This window comes from Octopus bimaculoides, chromosome 5 (genome assembly GCF_046866305.1).
Source record: "Octopus bimaculoides isolate indiv1 chromosome 5, ASM4686630v1, whole genome shotgun sequence".
Classification (NCBI taxonomy): Eukaryota; Metazoa; Mollusca; class Cephalopoda; order Octopoda; family Octopodidae; genus Octopus; species Octopus bimaculoides.
This window is the reverse complement of record NC_142932.1, coordinates 65,615,889-65,637,544: the sequence shown is the minus strand read 5'-3', so window position 1 is coordinate 65,637,544 and position 21,656 is coordinate 65,615,889. Positions and strand designations below refer to the sequence as shown.

The following is a 21,656-nucleotide window of genomic DNA, read 5'->3' as shown; positions in this document are numbered from 1 at the left end:
CTTATGTTTTGCATGTATATGTATAGATGTATATTTTAAGTATACATACTGTGCGTATACATACGTGTGTGTGTGTGAATGTCTGTGTGTGTTGTTGCTAAAACATCAGTGGTATTAGATCAAATCTCTCTTTTTCTCTCTTCCCCTCTCTCCACTCTGTTTATGTCTGCGCGCGTGTGCTGAGCTATCTCTTAAACAAGTCAGTGACAGGCGATGCCACTGTTCTACCAACAAATGGTGAACAACCTCCATGAAATAACGCAACAAAAGAAATAACTACTTATTTAGATAACCCTCTTAATTTTGAAGAATATCAGAAGGCGTCTGGAAGACGTAGTCGTGTGCTTAACAAGATCGCTTCGTAATCTCATCATACCCGGTTCGATCTCCTTTTTTCGGTGATTTGGCTAAGTGCCTTATACCATAGCCTTGTGGGAGAAATTATTTGGAAGCCTTTGACAGGATAATTTCTGGTTGCTTCATCTGCTTTAATGTCACCTGGTTCTTGAGTACCCTTAGTAGAGGCCACTCGGTTACAAGCATTCAGGTCAAGTCTCTTTAACCCCCACTCTCCAACGTTTTACCTGAAGTCATCTCTCCTAGCTTGTCAACACAGCTAAAACCATTGCGACTATTGTATATATTCATTTCATTTTATGTTAATATTAGGTGAGAAGAAACGGCGTGCTGGCAGAATTGTTTGTACGCCAGACAAGATGCTTTGCGGCATTTCGTCAGCCTTCACGTTCTAAGTTCAAACTCCTCCGAGGTCAACTTTGCCTTTCATCCTTTCGGGATCGGTAAAGTAAGTACAGTCAAGCACTGGGGGTCGATATAATCGACTTATCCCTCCCCGAAATTTCTCGCATTGTGCCAAAATTTGAATCTAATGTTGGGTGAAAATAGGAATGTGACTTTGGAAAAAAAAATAAAGAAAGAGTAAACCACGACACAGTATATAGTTAAATATGGAATACCTAGTCGTACAGGATAAATGAGACTGGAGACAGTTTGCGACTTACGAAACAGAAGACATCTCATAGCATTGTGGCCCTGACTAATCTTCCATTCCAGGTTGTCATATATTGCGATTAAAGACATTCTTGACTCTGGAAAGAAAGACTAAATTCATACAAAGATGATAATTGGTGTTGATATGCTGCTGTTTTAGTTGCCTTTGTGGGGAATTATGGATATTCAAGGGCAGTCATAGCAAAAAAACAAAAATGAAATTAATCACGTCTTTGATGAAAAAGCGATCAAAGAAGCGCAGAACTTCTCATTCACACACGATTCTATAAAATGTGATCAAACAAGAACTGGTGAACATGAACTGTTTTAAATACAACTGAATTATTCTACGTTCATTGATGTCAATTATTTCGTTATTGAATTAATATTGTTACCTGTTTTCTGATGATTGACATCATAGGTTCGTTTCTTCCGAGTAGCAGACAATGTTTGAGTCTTTCCAATATCGTCTGAAATATAGACAGATACAAAAATATGACAACTTAAAATGAATCACCCAATTTTATTGAGAACGAATTTGTACAGCAAAACTCTGACCAAGTACCAAAATTCTGTTCGATATTTGGTTGTGATCAAAATAAAGAAAAGAGAGAAAAAGAGAGGAGAGAGAGAGAGAGAGAGAGAGAGAGAGAGAGAGAGAGAGAGAGAGAGAGAGAGAAAATGAGGAAGGGGCAGTCATAATGATGGTTTTCAGTAAGGAACGAAAAACAATGAAACTCAAATTTGTTCTATGATACAATGGCATGGAATCACATTTATCAAAGACGCCAGGAATTAATGTTTCTTTTCAGTTTTAAAATGTAATTTATATTCCCCCATCATCATCCACCAACAATGATAATTAAATGAAACAAAAATTTTGAGTAATGTATTTGTTTTTTTTTATCTTTTACTTTTTAAATGTTGATGTTTATTTTGAACAAGTACTCTTTTTATTTCACATTAGTCCGAAACTTGTTCATTTTATTCCACACCTTCAGTATTTTCAATAAAGCTGACATATTCATTATTTAGTCGAGAGCTAAGATTTCTTCCCATGGTTTCTGGAAAAATATAAAAATAACCTGGCATTGGCTTTTGATGTTGTTGCTATTGGTTTTTATCCGCAGGTCAAACCTATTTGAATAGACCGATGTCCAAAAACATTCCACCCGTAATTATCCCGTTTTATTTTGTAGCAACGCAAATTGTTCTTTTTATAAAATGCTAAATACACTGTACCATTAAAAAAAATGGGAGTTATTACGGGCAATCATTATGTACACTATCTCAATGGCTGACCTTAAAATCCTGCCTCAGCCGATACTGGGCAGTAAACTGACAGAAAGAGTTCAGTAACGGACTAAGGGGGTTTTATTATGTCCCCTTATATTCTGGTTTCCTATCCAACTGAAGGTGATTTTGCTTCTTATTTTCCAGGGAAAATAAGATAAGTGCGAATAAAATACTGGAGACTATAAATCGACATGTCTCTCCCTCTGCATTTATGGTGTTGTGTTAGAACTTAATATTAATATCAATAAAATGTTGAGTCAATTTTAAAGATGTTGTTTGAATGAGTTTTGAAGTCACACATTCAAGAATCAACAGTTTGAATATATGATGTTTCCGGTTCGTTAAAGCTAAATACTTTTAAAGCCATTCCTAGAATAAAACTCTATTTTTAAATAACCTTTGATAACCTTTGGTGCAAAACCTAAAATATATCTTCTGTCTCCTTCTACCAAGTTTTCAGAAAGGCTAAGATTTCGTTAAAACTAGGAACCAAATCACTGTTAGACTGCCGTATGGATATAGAAGTTCTATAATTTATAAATTCCACACGGCTGCCTGCTTTGTTTCCGAAGTATTCGTCTTCAAAAATAGTTCCTCATGTAATCTTTGAGTATTAGTTTTATAAAATTGTATTCTTCGTAATATCATCTTCAGTTGTTGTTGTTATTTTGTCTCCTACAGAGCCTTTTCTTTACTTCTTTTAAACTGCCAACGCTGTTCCTGAGAATAGTATGAACATCATGATACATTCCCGCAAAACCATGACATCTTGAAAATAACGACAAATATTGTTGTCGCTGCTGTTGTGGTTTACTTCTTCATCCATCTTACCTATGATCAAAGGCGTTCCAGCGGTAACCATGCTGTCTTTTTTTTAATCATAGAATATCAAGGACCACACTATCCAATGAGAGGAGGCACGTGGCTTAGCTGTTAAGATGTTGAAATCATGATCATAAGATTGTGGTTTCGATTCCTGGACCGGGCGGCACCTTGTGTTCTTAAGAAAAACACTTCATTTCACGTTGCTCCAATCCACTCAGCTGACAAAAATGAGTAATTCTGCGACAGACCGGCGTCCCGTCCTGGTGGGGAATATATACGCCCGGGAAACAGGCCCAGAGAGTCTATATGACTCGGGAAGAATCTTTACCTATTTTTTTTTTTACACCATCCAATTATTAAAAATTTACGTTTATGAATTTGTTTTTCAAGCTTTCTGATGTGAAACCGTGCGTTGAAAGAGATATTGTAATATTACATTTTTTTTTGCTAAATAAACACACACATTATCTATTCGTTCTTTTCTCGTTTATTATTGTTTTTATTTTATACATGCCCATTGTCTGGAAATCTTTCGTCACACATCCGGGACCTCTTCAGCGACTTTTCCATCCACGTGTATCCTCCTACTCCTGGACTAGGTGGAGCAGGAGGATACACGTGAATGGAAAGTGTCGCTGAAGAGGTCACAGATGTGTGACGAAAGATTTCCAGGCAATGGGCATATATAAAATAAGAACAATAATAAATGAGTGAAGAACGAACAGTTAGTGCGTGTGTTTATTTAGCAAAAACAAAAATGACCGTCCCTAAATATAACAATTATTAAAAAGTTTATAAACAATAATACAATTTCTAAAGACGTGAATTTCAGCTTATTAAGGGCCATCTTAAGGTATCGGCACACTGGTCCAAGGAGACCTAGCGTCTAGGGACCCAAATTTCAACTATGCATGTTGTGGCTTACTGTCAATAAATAAATACTATAGGGTACATTGATTTGCCTAGGGACCAACAATGATGGATTCTAAGGCGGCTCTGACGTCATTCAATACACACACCTCTACCTTCTTCTTCTTCTTCTTCTTCCTCTTCTTCTTCTTCTTCTTCTTCTTCTTCTTCTCCTTCTTCTTCTTCTTCTTCTTCTTCTTCTTCTTCTTCTTCTTCTCCTTCTTCTTCTTCTTCCTCTTTAGACTCAGGTCACGCCTGATCAGACAAGTCTACCATAAAAGATGATCCAACGGTAATCAAACCATCTTTCATTCAGACATAATGTATCTAGAATTACATTATCTACTGCATGTTATAGTAGTTAGTGTTAGTGGCTAAAGTAGTAGTAGTAGTAGTAGTAGTAGTAGTAGTAGTAGTAGTAGGAGGAGGAGGAGGAGGAGGAGACCAGTTGTTAATCTTACCTTTCATTAACGACGGTGACTTGTATTGGAGAACAGTTTCATTCTCCATAGAAATATTTACTTCTAGACAATGAAGACCTTCAAGAAAAGAATAAAACAAGAAACTTCCATTAATTCAGGACAAGAGATTTTTATTGTTGTTGTTATCTTACGTCTGGTCAGTTTTGATCAAAGACGTACCAACAGTGACCACTCCATTTTTTTAGATTACAGATGTAGTGTATTAAGGACTGCATTATCCAACATATCTTAAAAGTTCTCTACAACTGGCCAAATACAAATCTAAAAACCTGAATTCACTTGCCATACAATCTTTCACATGTATAAGTCCTCTTCCACCTTTCTGCAGTGTATATAGCCTTATAACATTTGCCTTTGGGTGCATTTCACTATTGTCAGCCATTTTCCATCGCGTTAACCCATCGAACTTCTCTGTCTCTCCTTTGGTCCAATTCAAAATGGCTGCACTATATCTAATAACCAGCACAACCCAGACCTTGATAGCAGTAATCAAGTTTTTTCCCATTCACCTTCGTTTTCAGTGGCAACTCTAACCTGTTTAATTAGACTTCCTTCGCATTTCTTTTCATTTTCTCCAGATATTTTTGCCCACTCTCCTCAGGGTAACCAGTAGACTCTCCATTAGGTAACTCAATCCACTACTGCATAACGTCTACCTTTCTTCATTGTCAGGGTGGCGCACATTGCAATACCAAACTCCATCCCAATGTCTTTACAGCATCAAGAACAGTTCTGACCAGTGAACCAACCTGTGATTCATTCCTGTCAAAGAGCTTCAGCTCATCCATGAAAAGTATATGATTGTTATTATGTCCTAATCTGATAGCTAATATCTGTCTCCCGTAAGATCATTGATACTAGATCCAAATCGATCACAGAGAGTAATGGTGAGAATGGATCTTCTTGGAATATTCCACTTTTTATATTGACCACACCGAGGTGTTTATTTATTGGATATAAGTTTGTCTTCTACAAAAACATACTGCACTCCATTACAATCTGCTATTCCAAACATTCTCAAACATTTCAATACCCACAAATGTAGAGCCATGTCAAAGGCTTTCTTTAAGTCTATCCAAGCCGTTTTTTAAATTTTTATTATTTATGATCGCTTTGTCAATAACAATATGGTCCTTAGTTCTCTGGGAGTGTATTCTATATCCTTTCTGCTAGACAGGTAGTATCTCATTATTATTATTATTATTATTATTATTATTATTATTATTATTATTATTATTATTATTATTATTATTCAGTACTCTTCTTTTTATCACGTGCGTTCACTGCACTACCAAGCGCAGCCCTGTGTGTCTTGGGTATGTGCTGTGGTTCGTTGCGATGCTTTTATTTTTACTGTATTGAAAGTGTTTTACGCAGGATGTGTGCGGTGCCTAGTAGCGCTATTTTCTGTATGTTATATATACTTGTTAGTCCTGGTGTTTTTGTGACATATTTGTCTGAATATTTCCAGGTCTTTGTATTTTGTAAGTTTCTCTGTTTCTTTTAGAGAAACATTGTCATCTGTTGGTATTGATACATCGATTAGAAAGCATTTTTTCTTAGTGATCTCTGACAACTATATCCGGCATACTGGTCTTAATTTCTCTATCTGTGTATATAGGCATATCCCATATTATTGTTGCTTTCTCATTTTCTGTGACCTTTTCTGCCTACACATAATTTCTGCTATTATTCCATAGTGTTGGCATAGCTTCCAGTGTATATGTGTAAATATTATTATTTTATTATATTTCGCCCTGGTAGCAAATAAAAGAAATCATCATCATCATCATCATCATCATCATCATCATCATCATCATCATCATCATCATCATCATCATCATCATTATTATTATTATTCAGTAGTTTTATTTTTATAACGTGCTTTCACTGTACTACCGAGCGAAGCCCTGTGTGCCTTAGGTATGTGCTGTGATGCTCTTATGGTTACTGTATTGAAAGTGTTTTACGTAGGATGTGTGCAGTGTCTAGTAGTGCTCTTTACTGTATGTTATATATATTTGTTAGTCCTGGTGTTTTTGCTATGTATTTGTCTGATATTTTTTTATCATGCCTAATGCGCTCACTATGATAGGAATTGTTTCTGCTTTTAGACTCCACATTCGAGTTACCTCTATTTACAGGTCTTTGTATTTTGAAAGTTTCTCCATTTTTTTTTTTAGAGAAACGTTGTCTTCTGCTGTTATTGATACATCAATTAGAACGCATTTTTTTTTCTTCATGATCTCTGACAACTATATCTGGTCTATTGGCCTTAATTTCTCTATCTGTGTGTATTGGCATATCCCATAGTATTGTTGCTTACTCATTTTCTGTGACCTTTTCTGGCGTGTGCCTATACCATCTTTTTTCTGTTGTTATTCCATAGTGTTGACATAGCTTCCACTTTATGTAGGTCCCAACTCTATCGTGTCTGTGAATATATTCCTTCTTAGCCAGGACTGTGCAGCCAGAGACAATATGATTTATTGTTTCTTGCCCATCTCCACATATTCTGCAGTTACTTGATATGTTTCTTTTTTATCATGTTTTTGGTAATTTCTGGTGGGGAGACTTTGGTCTTGTGCTGCAATTAAAAATCCTTCAGTCTCTTCTTTGAGTCCTGAGCTTCTCAGCCATTGCTGGGATTTTGCTTTGTCTATTTCTTTTGCGTTTAGTTTAGCCCAGGATTTGCCATGAAGGGGCTTTTCTTGCCATCGTTTTATCATGATCCGTTGCTGTTCTAGTTTTAGTTTGGATTTCATTTGTTTTACAGCTTTTGTTGTTTCTTCTTTTTCTTCATAGTTGTTAGATACTATGACCTCTTTTTTGTATTTGTCAGCTTCCTTAAAGACTGAAAATAGTTTTTTGGTTTTGTTCGTGCTTTGTTCGTGTTTAGTTTTCCCTGCTTCTGAAGTAGGTATTTTTGCAGTCCTATGGTGGTTATTTTGTAATAGTTTTCTAGCTGTATAAGCCTCTACCACCTTCTATACGTTTTGGGTGGTGCATCCTATATCATTATTTTTCTTGTTTTCCCGTCTATTTTGATTAGTTCATTTAGAGTCCAGTTAATGATATTGTAGCTGTAACTTATAACTCGGACGGCTAGTGTTGATACCTATTATCTTGTTTTTCTCATTGAGCTCTGTTTTCAGTATTAATCTAACTCGTCTATAGCATAATTTTTTTCATTTTCTCTTTCATTTGTGTGTGTTGTATCGTATCTAGTTCATTGATTCCTAAATATTTGTATGTCTAGCTTTCGTCTAATTCTCTTATTCCATTTTCTTTATCTAGTGTGATGTAGCTACTCATAACTAGTTTTCCTCTTTTCAATGTTGCTTTGGCACATTTTTCTCAGCCAAAGTTCATATTTATTTCTTTGGTAAATCCATGTACTGTCTGTAGTAATGTTTTCCAGCTGTTTATCATTTGTAGCGTACAGTTTTAGATCATCCATATAGGCTGATTGTTTTGCCGTAACAGTTGTATCCGCATCCAGTTCTGTTTGGCATATCAGATAAAGGTGTCGGTGCCAAGCAGAAAAGGAGTGGAGCGAGCGTGTCTTCCTGAAATATTTCTCTTCTAATGGGGATGGCTTTGGTTTTTATGAGTCCCTCTTTTGTTTGGAGCTATGTAGCACTGTCTGCCATGTATTCATAGAGTGCTTTATATATTTTATGATTATTGGTGTTACCTTGTTCATGGCTAGTGTTTCTAGGATTCATGTGTTGGGGAATACTATCAAAAGCCTTTCGGTAATCGATCCAGGCCATACTTAGACCTGTCTTCTTTCTGCGGTTGTCTTCAGTTATGACTTTATTGATCATTAGTTTTTTTATTTACAGCCGTGTGAGCATTTGCAGCATCCCTTCTGCTCTTCTGGACACAGGTTGTTTTCTTCCAGATGCTTGCTCATTCTCTGCGATGTTATTACAGTAAAGGCTTTGTAAATTTTTGGGAGACAAGTTACTGGTCTGTAATTTTGTGGTTTTGCCGTTTCAGTGGATTTGGGAATTAGGCTAGTTTTCCCTTTCATGAGCCATTCAGGCATTGTCTCTGGCTCTGCTACTATGTCGTTAAATTTCTCAGCCAGCTTTTTGTGTGTTCTTGTCAGGTATTTTAACCAGAAGTTGGAGATCTTATCGCGCCCGGATGCCTTCCAGTTGCTTAGTCTTTGCAGTGCCTGGGTGACCTCTTCAGTTGTTGTAGGGGTCCAGAGTTGTTCAGGTGCTGAGTTCGTTGTTTTGATAAACCTTTTCTGAGGTTGTTCCTTCGCCGACCATATTTCTTCCCAAAATTCCTCCACTTCTTCTGCTGTTGGTGCTGCATTGATGTCTATTTTATTTGTGCCAAGTTCTTGGTAGAATCTTTTGGGGTTGGAACTGTTTGTTTTGTTCAAAGAAACGTTGGATTTTCTCATACCAGCGGATCCTTTGTGCTTTGGCAAGGATATCTTGCTTTACCTGTTCTTTTACCTTAGGTAAACCTTTTTCTGTAATGTTGTATTTGCACAGTATTTTTGTTCTCTTCTTGTAATGTTGATTGTCTACTAGTTTCGTTAAGGATTGACAGATCTTTTCTCTTGTTTTCTATTTTTTTCTGGATAGTATTTATCCACAGGGTTTGTTTGGATGGTAGTACTCCTGTTTGGATGAGTTTGAGGGAGTATCCAGCTTCTGTTGGGGCCACAGTGGCTGCTGCATAAATTATATCATTTAGCCCGGTGATATTGATATTTGTTTCTGTGGCTATTAGTTCTGTGACGGCCAAATTCATGCTATTTATAATTGACGTTGTTTTAGTATCAATTTTAACTTTTGGGATGTACAATCGGTGGTTCATACTGAGACTTGTAGCTTTCAGTTCTTTGATTATGCTCATTTTTAGAGTATCATAATCATTAAGTTCACCTTCACTGTTTCCAGGTTTTAGAATTGTTTCATATTCCCTCCTGTTCATATTTTTGTCTGTGTTGTTCTGGTTTGATGCTTTTTGTACATCATTATACATTCCTACGGTCTGGATTTGTTATCGTTCGTTGTTTACTTCGCTTTTGTTGGAAATGTTACGTCTGTCTTCGTGTTTTACAGTTCCAATGCTTATGATATTATTTGGCATTGCTGTATGGTTACTATCTACATTTTCCTGATGTATTTTTCATTTTAAGTGTTCTATTGCTATTTCTGATATTTTTTGTTTTGTTTTGAGAATATATCTTCGTATGTTAGCTAGTTTATTAGGGTTCATTAAGGTATGCAAGTCTTTATTTAGGTTATTTTTCTTCCAGATTTTATAAATATATGTTGTGGTACATTATTTACATTATTTACATTTGACGGATATTCGTCCTCATCTTGTTTGTTGTTAACACAACGTTTCGGCTGATATACCCTCCAGCCTTCGTCAGGTGTCTTGGGGAATTTTCGAACCTGGGTTCTCATTCTTATCGATGTTACTATTATTATTATTATTATTATATTATTATTATTATTATATTATTATTATTAATATATTATTATTAATATTACTATTATTAATATTACTATTATTAATATTATTAACCAGGTCGCTGCCGTGAATCGAACTCGGAACCTTGGGGTTAGTAGCCCGCGCTCTTAACCACTACGCCATATGCAATTATGGGGTGAATTTTAAGGCTTATAAATCTATTATTTTTCTATCCTTCCTCAATACCGGTTCCCATATGCTATTCATATCTGCACTCGGTCTGCTTAGGAGGTTGTTGTGTCCTAGCATATGTGCTGCTTCTTTTAGTCTTCGTATTTTCCAGTGTTGTTCCCTGTCTATTATTTTAACTTCATCCCACAGGGGGAGGTGGTTTCCATTTTTCCATACATGATCAGCTATACCCGATTTATCAATATCTCCTCGTGTCACAGCTTTGCGATGTTCTTCTACCCTTATTTTGAGGGGGCGACATGTTTCGCCTTTGTATAACCTACCACAGCTGCATGGGATGGAGTACACGCAGTGTTTGGTCATATTCTCTTCTGTTGGTGGTTCCCTAAGATTTACAAGGAAGGTATTCCACTAAGACCTATAGTGAGCTGTAGAGGTTCAGCATGTCATCCACTGAGCCGCTTCTTGGTGGATATAATCAGTCCATTAGCAGGAAAGTCAACATCATACGTGAAGAATTCCATCCACTTCACAGAATTGATCAAGGATACCCCCATTGAATCCAACCAGATGGTGAGTCTAGATGTGATAAGTCTATTCACCAAAGTCCCAACTGGTGAAGCACTATCGGTGATTCAAGAAAAACTAGTGACAGACACCCATCTAAAAGAACGCACTAGTATACCAATAACAAACTTGATGGAAATGTTGACTTTCTGTGTAGAAATTACCTACTTCAGTATGGACACTGATATATATCGACAAGAAGATGGTTTAGCTATGGGTTCGCCATTATCACTGATAATAGCCAATATATACATGGAATACTTCGAGAATTTGGCTTTAGGATCAATACCACTAAAACCAACCCTATGGCTGCGATACGTTGATGACACCTTTATTCTCTGGCCCCACCAGCAAGATGTCCAAATGCTGTTAGATCATGTGAACTCAATAAATCCATCCGTACAGTTCACCATGGAAAAGGAACAGAACAATCAGCTGGCATTCCTGGACGTATTAATAACACGCACCGAGTATGGATTCAGGACATCCGTATATCGCAAGCCAACCTTCACTGGACGATACCTTAACTTCAATTCCCACCATCCATACAGTGTAAAGAGAGGAATTGCTCAGTGCCTAAAACACCGAGCAAAGAATATAAGTAGCGATGGTGATACCCACCACGAGGAAATGATCAAGCTCAGTAACAATCTATTAAGAAACAACTACCCCAAGAACATACTATCTACTCCAATTATGAAGAAAAGAGAGGATGAAACCAATAAACTGTCTACAGTCTGTCTACCCTATGTGAAAGGCCTCTCCGAAAAGATACAAAAGATATGCGGCCCATATGACATCAGGGCAGTATTCAAGAGCAATACAACACTTCGCAAATATCTCCTTCGGGTAAAACCACCAACAGAAGAGAATATGACCAAAAACTGCGTGTACTCCATCCCATGCAACTGTGGCAGGTTATACAAAGGCGAAACATGTCGCCCCCTCAAAATAAGGGTAGAAGAACATCGCAAAGCTGTGACACGAGGAGATATTGATAAATCGGGTATAGCTGATCATGTATGGAAAAATGGAAACCACCTCCCCCTGTGGGATGAAGTTAAAATAATAGACAGGGAACAACACTGGAAAATACGAAAACTAAAAGAAGCAGCACATATGCTAGGACACAACAACCTCCTAAGCAGACCGAGTGCAGATATGAATAGCATATGGGAACCGGTATTGAGGAAGGATAGAAAAATAATAGATTTATAAGCCTTAAAATTCACCCCATAATTGCCCACGGGCATATGGCGTAGTGGTTAAGAGCGCGGGCTACTAACCCCAAGGTTCCGAGTTCGATTCACGGCAACGACCTGAATAATAATAAAAATATAATGATAATTATAATAATATAATAATAATAATAGTAACATCGATAGGAATGAGAACCCAGGTTCGAAAATTCCCCAAGACACCTGACGAAGGCTGGAGGGTATATCAGCCGAAACGTTGTGTTAACAACAAACAAGATGAGGACGAATATCCGTCAAATGTAAATAATGTAAGTAATTCCTCATTTCTTAAATATAGAACTATATGTTGTGGTGTTTTCGTTGTGTAGAGCACTGCTGTAAAATAAGTGTGTAGGATTGAAATATATTCCTCATGTGTCCATTTATGCTTTTTTGATTTTATTTGCAGGACATGAAGAATAACGTCTTGCCTTTTATTTTGACGGTCATCATTTTCGTAGGGTACCGGTCCGTTCATTTCAGGTGTTAAATTGTTTTGCACGTGTAGTTTTTCGTACTTTTTGTGTAACAAGTTTAAAGTACGTACTTCCCGATTGTTAATCTTGGGTTGAATAATACCGGTATTATTTAATTTATTTAAATTTTTTTTGTACATGGTATTTGGGGACGGAGATGGTCTGGTGTTGATTGGATCGTAACGTGGCGAGCGTGTTTATATGTGCTGTGCGAGAAGTGGAGATGATATACCGTTAGAATACATCATTTCATTTGGAAAATAGAAATAAATGTCAATAAGTATTTCTTACTCGGATATAGTCCAACGCTTTGTCAACTATTTTTGGTTCCATATGATGTCTTTATTCTCGATGTTTTTGGATAGATTTCTGAGCAGTGTTTTATCGCTCTCACATGTTATATATTATTATTATTATTATTATTATTATTATTATTATTATTATTATTATTATTATTATTATTATTATTGAGTGAGAGAACAGCGCGTGCCATCAAAATGACACTGGGGTACAAATATACGAAGCCCAATATACCCATTGTAGTGACCTCTGGCAGTCAAGCAGGAAAGCAAAAACGAAAAAGGGATCTAACGAGAGTAATCTCCCTCGACCTTCTCGGACATTCTCGGATATTCTAAAAGCTTTCAATTAACTTCCGGATGACATAGATGTCAGAGACTTCCGGTTCATCCCTTATATAAAGCGAACGCAATTCTAATTTCGTGCCTTTCACCTGTCAGTTTCTAGGCGTACGCATTGAGCCACGTCACTCACACACACATGCACGCGCGCATATTCGCCACATTTGGTTTGAGACATGTAGTTGTAAAGTATGTTCATGTAATATGTTACAAGCCTTTTTTCTTTCGAACCATTCTTATATGTTAACGCATTAGATCCGATAATAAATATGTTATGACTTATGAACGTCTCACAAGTTCTTATTTTTCTTGTCGTTTTACGTACAAGATGGTGACCCCCTCTTTCTCGCATGCAATTGTAAAATTGTAGGTTGTCGCATACTGGCATCACTACACCATCATGACTACCCGTCTCATAAGGGTACACCAGGCACATGCATCAAAACCATATGTGTGCGATATGATGATTTTATATCAAGATAAACAGAGGATGACCTTGCAGGTGGTGCCTTGTTTGAATGTGCTTCTAGTTGAGTAGCCCATGCTGAATAAGGGATGTTTAAGGATGGTGAACGAAACACCCATGTTTCCAGTGGTGAATTATTCAAACCCCAAAGAATTTCTCTCAAATGGCTATGATGCTCCCCAACTACTTCTGCTCGTGATCAGAGATGCACATATCATCAGTCACTAAGGGGCATGCTCAACTAGAAAAAAAGGTCAAGCAGCTGACAAGCAAATCTGTGATACTGAGCAGAGTACTTGCTAAGCCCATGTTTATACCAGGACAAAATATGTGCAGGATAACATTTCAAATCATTTAAGATCAGGGTGTTATCATTAATGTTGTTGTTGTTGTCATCGTTGCCTGTAGTTGTTATTTACTTTTAATCTGCATGATTGTTACAATCACTTGCCGAGACACACCCAGCGTCCTAGGGCGAGTGAAGTACAAGACATGTTTCAGTAAGACTGAAAGCTTGGGGAGGGGAAGTGACAGAGACAGTAGCGATATATATCTTCATGTAATACAACAGACATTTAAATTGATAGGGTTTTTCTCAGGATGTAGGCAGTACTTGTAAACACAATCTTTTGGATTTCTCTGCGACATAGTTCTCTTGGGATGTTATCTAGATGTTTCTGACATCCCTTTTTTTTTTATCATACCTAGGGCACCTACAATAACAGGAACAGTTCTTGCTTTAAAAAGCCACATTTTTTGTATTTCATTTTCCAGGTCCTTATATTTATTTAATTTGTCAAATTCCTTTACAGATATATTTTTATCAGTGGGAACATTTACATCTAATAGTCTACAAGTATTTTCTTCCCTGTCTTTGATAATTATGTCTGGCCGATTAATCTGGATCGTTCCGTCGGTGTTGACTAGAAAACCTCAGAGGATAGTGACATTTTTACTTTCACCTTCATCATTATTATTATTATTGTTATTTCTCTTTATCACAGGTTTTATTGGAGCTCCTGGAGTCTTGCATGCGTAGCAGGTATACTACCTGCAGCCTACGGTACCATGCTATCCGTTCTTTTCAGCTATCTAATACTTACCTGATTATTCTGGTCATGCCAAGGAGGCAAACCTTTTGTAACAGTTCTACTGGGCACTCTATTCCAATTTCCTTTATATTCCTCTTGATACCTTCTGATACTATTCCCAAGGAGGCAACAATAATCGGCACTATCTTCATCTTCTTCACTTGCCATAGCAGGGCTATTTCGTACTTAAGAGGGCTGTATTTATCTATCTTTTCACCTTCCTTCTTGACTATTCGTGGGTCAAAGGGGCATGCAACATCAACTATATTGCATATGTGGGGCACCTTGTCCACCACTACTAGGTCTGGTCTGTTACGCTCTAGCATCTGATCTGTTTGGATTGGGAAATCCCAGAGGATTTTGCTCGTCTCCGACTCTGCAACTCTCTACAGTTTGTGCTCATACCATGTCTTGCCCCTCTCTCACCCCTACTTTTCGCACAGTTTCCAATATGGCCCTTTCGCTAGCTGGTCGTGTCGCCACAACTGGTAGTGGTTTTGGGCAAGTCTAGGGTTTCGTTCATGATATGGGCAATGGTTTCATCTACTCTATTGCAGATGCAGTACAGCTGACACTTGCTTATTCTTAAGGTTGGCCCTCCAGTTCGTGGCCAAAGCTTGGTCTTGCACTGCTAGTATAGTGCTCTTGGTCTCTTTTTAGGGTTCCTTTCTTCAGCCAATCCCACCTATTTTTTCCAGCAACTTCTGTTGTGGCCACGTGGAATTGATTGTGTAGTCCGTTGTTGCGTAATTCTTCCTCATGTTCTTTTTCTACTTCTTCCTTTGCTTTCCATTTATCTCTGCTTTCAGTACTCCCTCGTTCCTAACTGTCACTAGCAAAGTTTTCTTACTTTGGACTAAGTATTTCATTAAGCTCTCGAGTTCGATACGCACGCGGTCTTCCACACTTATCAAATTCCCTTCCTCCATTTTCTCTTTTCATAAATAGTTATGCCGAACTACTGCAACTGGTCAAACAACTCTTCTTCTGCTGTCTCCCAAGGAACGTTCAATCGATGCCAGAGGTCAGTTCCGTGGACCAGCTGGCAACAAGCGCGGATTTAAAAAATGGAGTTTTCAGACAGCGCTCCTGCTGAAAATAAAAGTCGTCTTCTTCTCCTTCAGCCGCAATATTAGAACTTACCAAAAAAGTTAAAAAGCTGTTCTCTTTGCAATATCCTTGACGTCGTCGGTACTCCAGTCGTTCACCGTCTCCAAGACGCCGGTCGTTTTCTGTTTCTGCCTTGCCATATTGTTGGTATCATGCCTGTTTCATAAGAACGAGCAAAAATGCTTTCCTCCTTGTTTTTCCCTTGTCTGGAAAAGGAAGCCTTGAGCACGGTAGCAGCTTCCTCTTCCCAGGCTCAAAATCGTGCACTTTTTGTGGAGAACTTTAATTCTCGAAAGTTCTTCATAGTAGACACTGGTGCATCATGCATAATTTGGCCGGTAAAGTTCCTTACAGACAAGCCTCTTCTTTCAGATGTTACACTTCTCTTCTCCAGCTACGCCAATTTTTAGGAATGATAAACTTCTACTGGCGTTTCATTCCACATTGTGCTAGGTAATTGGCTCCTCTAACGCAACTGATGAGCTAGGACAAGTTTCTTTGTTAGCCTATTCAATACAGAATGCTAAGCTGTCATTCTCAGTTGATGCATCCGATTCTGTTGTAGGTGCCGTTCTACAATAATCCTATTACATCGAGACGCGTCCTTTGACATTCTTATCTCGCCAACTTAAAACTGCTGAAACTCGTTACAGCACCTTTAACAGAGAACTTCTAGCTATGTACCTCTTTTCTCACTCTTTAGAGGGTCGTGAATTCACCATTTTCACTGACCACAGGTCACTCACGTTCGCTTTACTATCGAAGACCAAGTCGAGAAAGTCGACAGTTGGACTTCATATCGCAGTTTACTTGTGATATTTCACATATAGCCGGAATAAATAACTCAATCGCAGATGCTTTATTCAGACTTCCTATTTGTTCTCTATCTTCCACTTCAGTGATAGATTTGTCCGCTTTGCTGCTGACCAGCCAGCTTTGACCTCATTGGATACTACATCTGACAAATTTTCTACTTGTCAATTCAAGTACATACCACTCCCAACTGCTGAGAAGACGATCCTTATAGCTATGGTATTTATAGGTCCCAGGGTGGCTTACAGATACTACACTTTGCCCAACAATGACCTGCAGGTAGTTGAAGTTAAGGGTAACCTTCCCAAGTCGTGACGCCACAACCGGATGCTGTTTCATGTCATATCCAGGGCGTGTTATCATTAGTATTATTATCATTTGCTTGTATTGTTGTTGTTGTTGATGATGGTGGTGGTAGCTCTGTTGTAAGCTATTGTTCTCTTTGACTATTTCCTTTAATCGCAGTGGTTTTGTTGCTCTTCTGTCAGATCGTTTCTGTTGTTTTTGTTTGTCTTCGTTCTTGTATTTGACTGTGTTGGTTGGATGGCCTATGTCGTTATTGATTTGGAGCACTTTCTATGGCCGTCCAAAATTAAGTGCTAATGTTCATCCTCCTTGACATGCTATTTGGAGGAATCTTCTGTGGAGTGGGGGTATTATTATTATTATTATTATTATTATTATTATTATTATTATTATTTGTTTGGCTTTTGCTTTGTATTTGTACAAGTTGGCTCCAAGTTTCATCCAAATACCCCAAGAGACAACACGTTAGAAGTTCAAATTGATATTATGACTAGGGCGTCATATTTTTGTTTTTGCACAAAATAATGTTCTAAAGAGTGTCTGTCAAAACATAGGAGAATCAAAAGTTTGTTTTAAAAGTAATTTGATTATAAGATGATAGTGTGGTCTTAAGATGATAGTAAAAAGTGCTTGCTATTATGTACATTTAAGAGTACTTTTGACAATGTTTTGGAATTACATAGATAATATTTTTCGCAGGATATGAGCAGTTCCTGTGAACACTATACTTTTAATTTCTTCCATTTTAGGATTTCCTCGTATCTGAGACAGCCCATTTTGCTATTATTGCTAGGGCGCCTATGACAACAGGTATTATTCTAGTCTTGAAGTTCCACATTTTGCCAATTTCTATTTCAAGATCTTTATATTTGCTTAACGAGAAAAGAACCCAAAATTTTTATAGAGAGCTAGTTGAGGGTATGAGCGATGATGGCCAAGGATTGAATCTAGAACAGATTGACGAGAACAGTTTGAGTAGTCTCTTGGAGAGGCAAGTCGACTAGTAGCGACTTCTGTCGCTGGACGGAGGGTCCTGTGAAAGTGCTCTGAGTCTGGTTCGGACCAGATCTCCAGGTAGATAGGAATTGGGAAATTGTCATGACTAGAGTGGCCAAGCTCACCCGGAAATGGGCAGAAGTGAAGCTGTCTCTGAAAGGCCGGGCGGAAGTAGCGAATGCATATATTGCCTCGGTAGTGTACTACTGCCTAACCGTTGTGTCTTGTCCTAAGAAAACTTTGATCAGGCTGGATTAGGCGTAAACCGAGGAAGGGCGCTTGGCACCTCGAGTGTCGTCAAGCGCTCACAGCCCTCCGCCAAGCGGGCTATGCGGTCGGTGGTAGTTCCACTCTAACATTCTATAGAGGGCTAGTGGAGGGAAAGTGCGACGACGTTCTCGGGGAAACTCTGGGCGTCGATGAAGATCAATTAACCGGTATGTTTCGGAGAACTTTTGGGCCTGGGCCTATGGATAACTTCCAGAAATCCTTTGCTTGGCATTGCTACCGAGGGGCGCTGCCTGTTCGGGATATACTTTACAGTCACGGAAGTGCCATCAGTCGGGCCTGCCCGAGGTGCGGCCAGAACGGTGAAACCGTTCTGCATGCCCTAGTCCAATACCCGAGTATTGTTGACCTGCGGGTTAATGTCGAACACCTGCTGTCGCGTGTAGGACGAATCCGGCTGTCAGCTGAATCTATTGTGAAGATTTCCCCGCCGACCTCTTTTGGCCGGGAGGGGCAAGCAATTGTTATTTGTCTAGTGGCTGTGACGAAAGATGTAGTATGGTGGACCCGTTTGAAAGGGCTAATGACAGACACTTTCTTCTTTGGCCAAGCTCTCATCAACTTTTTCAAGTTTCACTTGAAAAGGAAATTGAGGGTGGAGAGGGAAGTGTTGTCTTCTAGCAGGTTTGTTGAAAGGTGGGTGTATGTTGGAAGAATGGCCAGTGTGAAAGGACCAATTCTTAGCGTGCACCTATAAAAAAAGGAATTAAAGGAGTAGGGCTCTTGCCCTGTTGAGCAGGCACCCATGGATTTTGTGGGTTTTTCTACGGGGACCTTAAAGTGCCTCCCCTACTGGGAGTTTTAATTTGTTTTCACGCTGTAAAACCCATTGTATCGTCCTGTTTTTGTCTTTTATGTTGTTGATTGTCATTTAATATTTTTGTATGTGAGCCCTTGTGACTAATAAAAGAATCAATTATTATTATTATTATTATTATTATTATTATTATTATTATTATTACATTTTACTTCACAGAGCTCGCGATCGTATTTGCTTCGGTTAATTCTGTTATCAAAGGGTCTCTTTCCACGAATTTCTACATTCGATGACGTAAGAATAACACTCGGATGAAACACGCAGGAACGCAGGGACAAGTAGAATCTTGTTTTCTTCGTCACAACATATGAATGAGAAAGAAAGGGGTGATAGATGAATAAGGAAGGAAGGGGTGATGGCGAACTGGTAGTGGGAGGGTTTCAACTCTGTGTGAGTATGTGTGTGTATATAAAAAGGAGGTATGTGAATGTGTGTGTGTGTGTGTGTGTGTGTGTGTGTGTGTGTGTGTGTGTGTGTGTGTGTGTGTGTGTGTGTGCGTGTGTGTGCGCGTGTGCGCGCATGTGCAATGGAAGTGGAATGGTGAACATTCAACGCTGAAAAGAAAAATGAAACAGCGTTTCAACTCTGTGTGAATATATGTGTGTATGTGTGTGTGCGTGTACAAGGGAAATATGTGAATGTTTGTATGTGTAAACTAACGTTCTCTCAGTAACAAACGATGATCGACCTCACATCTCAGAAGACAACCGCTAGATAACATTGACAAGTGTATTAATTTTATTTACCATCCACATTTATGTATAAAATAAAACAATTAGCCGTTATTTTTGACGGCACAGGGTCAGCTAGTAATAATATAATTATTAAGACAGCAGAATCGTTAACGCGTCAAACAAAATACTTAGTAGCATTTCTTCCGATTTTACGTTCTGAGTTCAAATTTGGCGAAGTCGACTTTGCCTTTCATCCTATCGGGGCCAGTGAAATAAGTGCCAGCTCAGCACGAGAGTCAACTAGCCCTCTTTCCCAAAATTTCAGGCCTTGTACCTGTAGTAGAAATAATTATTATTCTTCTCCTAGTCCAAGTCTGACCTGGTACTAAACAACAATAAGAACATATAATGTACTTCAAGATATACTATGTCACAGCAAATAACAGAATGGTCACCGCTAGAACATCTTTAGTTACAAGTCTGCTGGATCGAGTCTGATTCGGAGCTAAACAACACCAACTGTTAAATTCATACCTTACGTCACCAGGTGGAAAGGCAAACTGTTAAACAGCCGAGTTACAGCTTAGTGAATGATTTATTGTAATAATTACAGACAGGGTTCCAAAACTCAACAGAGTCTGTGACTCAAGTTTAAGCATCTTCACATGCTACTAATGCTGTCGTTATTGTTGTTGTTGTTTAGGCTTGTGTTATTCCGGATTAAGCAAACCAATAATCACAGAATTCTCGTCATTCCCTTCCTGTCTTTTATTTAAACATGATCCAACTAGGACTACACTATACTGTATGTTCTAGTTTAAGGCTATGGCGTGTAATTTGAGGAAGATTTAGCTGCTATTTAGGAACTTCTATTTAGGAACGACTATTTAGGAACTTCATTGTTATAACCACGTGTGTCTTTAGTGTAGGCATGTACATCACAACTTATCGTTTCAAGAAAATAAAGCTCAGCTCTTATGACTAACGAACAACCGTTTTTTAATATTTCAAATAGATTTTGCTTCCACTTCTTTAAAAATGATTCCACAAGAATTAAACCAAAATGATTTTCTTTAATTTTTCTCTCTGTTCATATTTTATCGCTTAAGGATATTTATTTCTTCTTTTTCTTTGGTAAAAAAATAATATACTAAATTATAAAACTTTATGTTTATTTTATGCGTGTGTGTGTGTGTTTGTGTGTGTGTGTGTGTGTTTGTGTGTGTGCGAGTATGTGTGTGTATTATATATATGTGTGTGTGATATTTATATGTATGTGTATACACACACGCACACACACACACGCACGTACACACACACACACACACACACACACACACACACACACACAAACATGCACACGTGTGTGCAATGTATCTCAGTGTTAATTTATGTGTCGACTCTTCAACCGCAATCCAAGCTTCATGTTTTCACACTGACGAAAAACCGTCCAGCACCTATATTAATGGGATTAGCTAAACATACAAGATTTCATTTTCAAGTAACTAGACAGATTTATGATATCTATTTGCAAATTGGTTAAAAGATAGTTGTTTCTTCAATATATCTCTTCCCCCTTCATAACTCGTATTTGAAATTTTGGCGAGAAATAAAGAAATGGTGTTACAAATGACTTACCATTGTCGACCAAGAGTACCAGTGGAATAACAATAATGACTGTCACTAACCTACCCGCTTCCATTTCCTTCACAAGACGTATAACTAACGTTTACAAGTATTCACGTCGTATTTCTTCTCCGACAAAAACTAAACGCCGGCCCATTCCTTCTTTAAACATTGATCATCGAACGCCCAGCGTTCTCTCGCTTGAAACCTCGATATTCAACATTATCATAGACAAACACACATTCCAACGTAGTTTTTGTTTTCATCGATATCGCATCGAGTGGATGGAAAGTTGATCTACTCGTTGTTTTATCCGTTTTTAACATTCACCTCTTTTGACTGCTTGATCAATGCTTTGGATGATTCAATTAGTTTAGGTAA

The 21,656-nt window shown here is 38.1% G+C and overlaps 1 protein-coding gene across 1 annotated transcript in view; it reads right to left on the bottom strand.

Moving 5' to 3' along the window:
• LOC106870415 (uncharacterized) overlaps nucleotides 1-21,444 on the bottom strand; it is a 141,363-nt gene extending 119,919 nt beyond the window's left edge. Inside the window, exons 1-3 of the mRNA XM_089352355.1 lie at nucleotides 21,288-21,444; nucleotides 4,503-4,580; nucleotides 1,407-1,481 (exon numbers count right to left, since the gene is read on the bottom strand). Of these exons, the coding sequence (XP_089208481.1) occupies nucleotides 1,407-1,481; nucleotides 4,503-4,580; nucleotides 21,288-21,351 (217 nt within the window). The 5' untranslated portion in view covers nucleotides 21,352-21,444. The remainder of the gene's footprint in view (nucleotides 1-1,406; nucleotides 1,482-4,502; nucleotides 4,581-21,287) is intronic.
• Nucleotides 21,445-21,656: the final 212 nt, after the last annotated feature.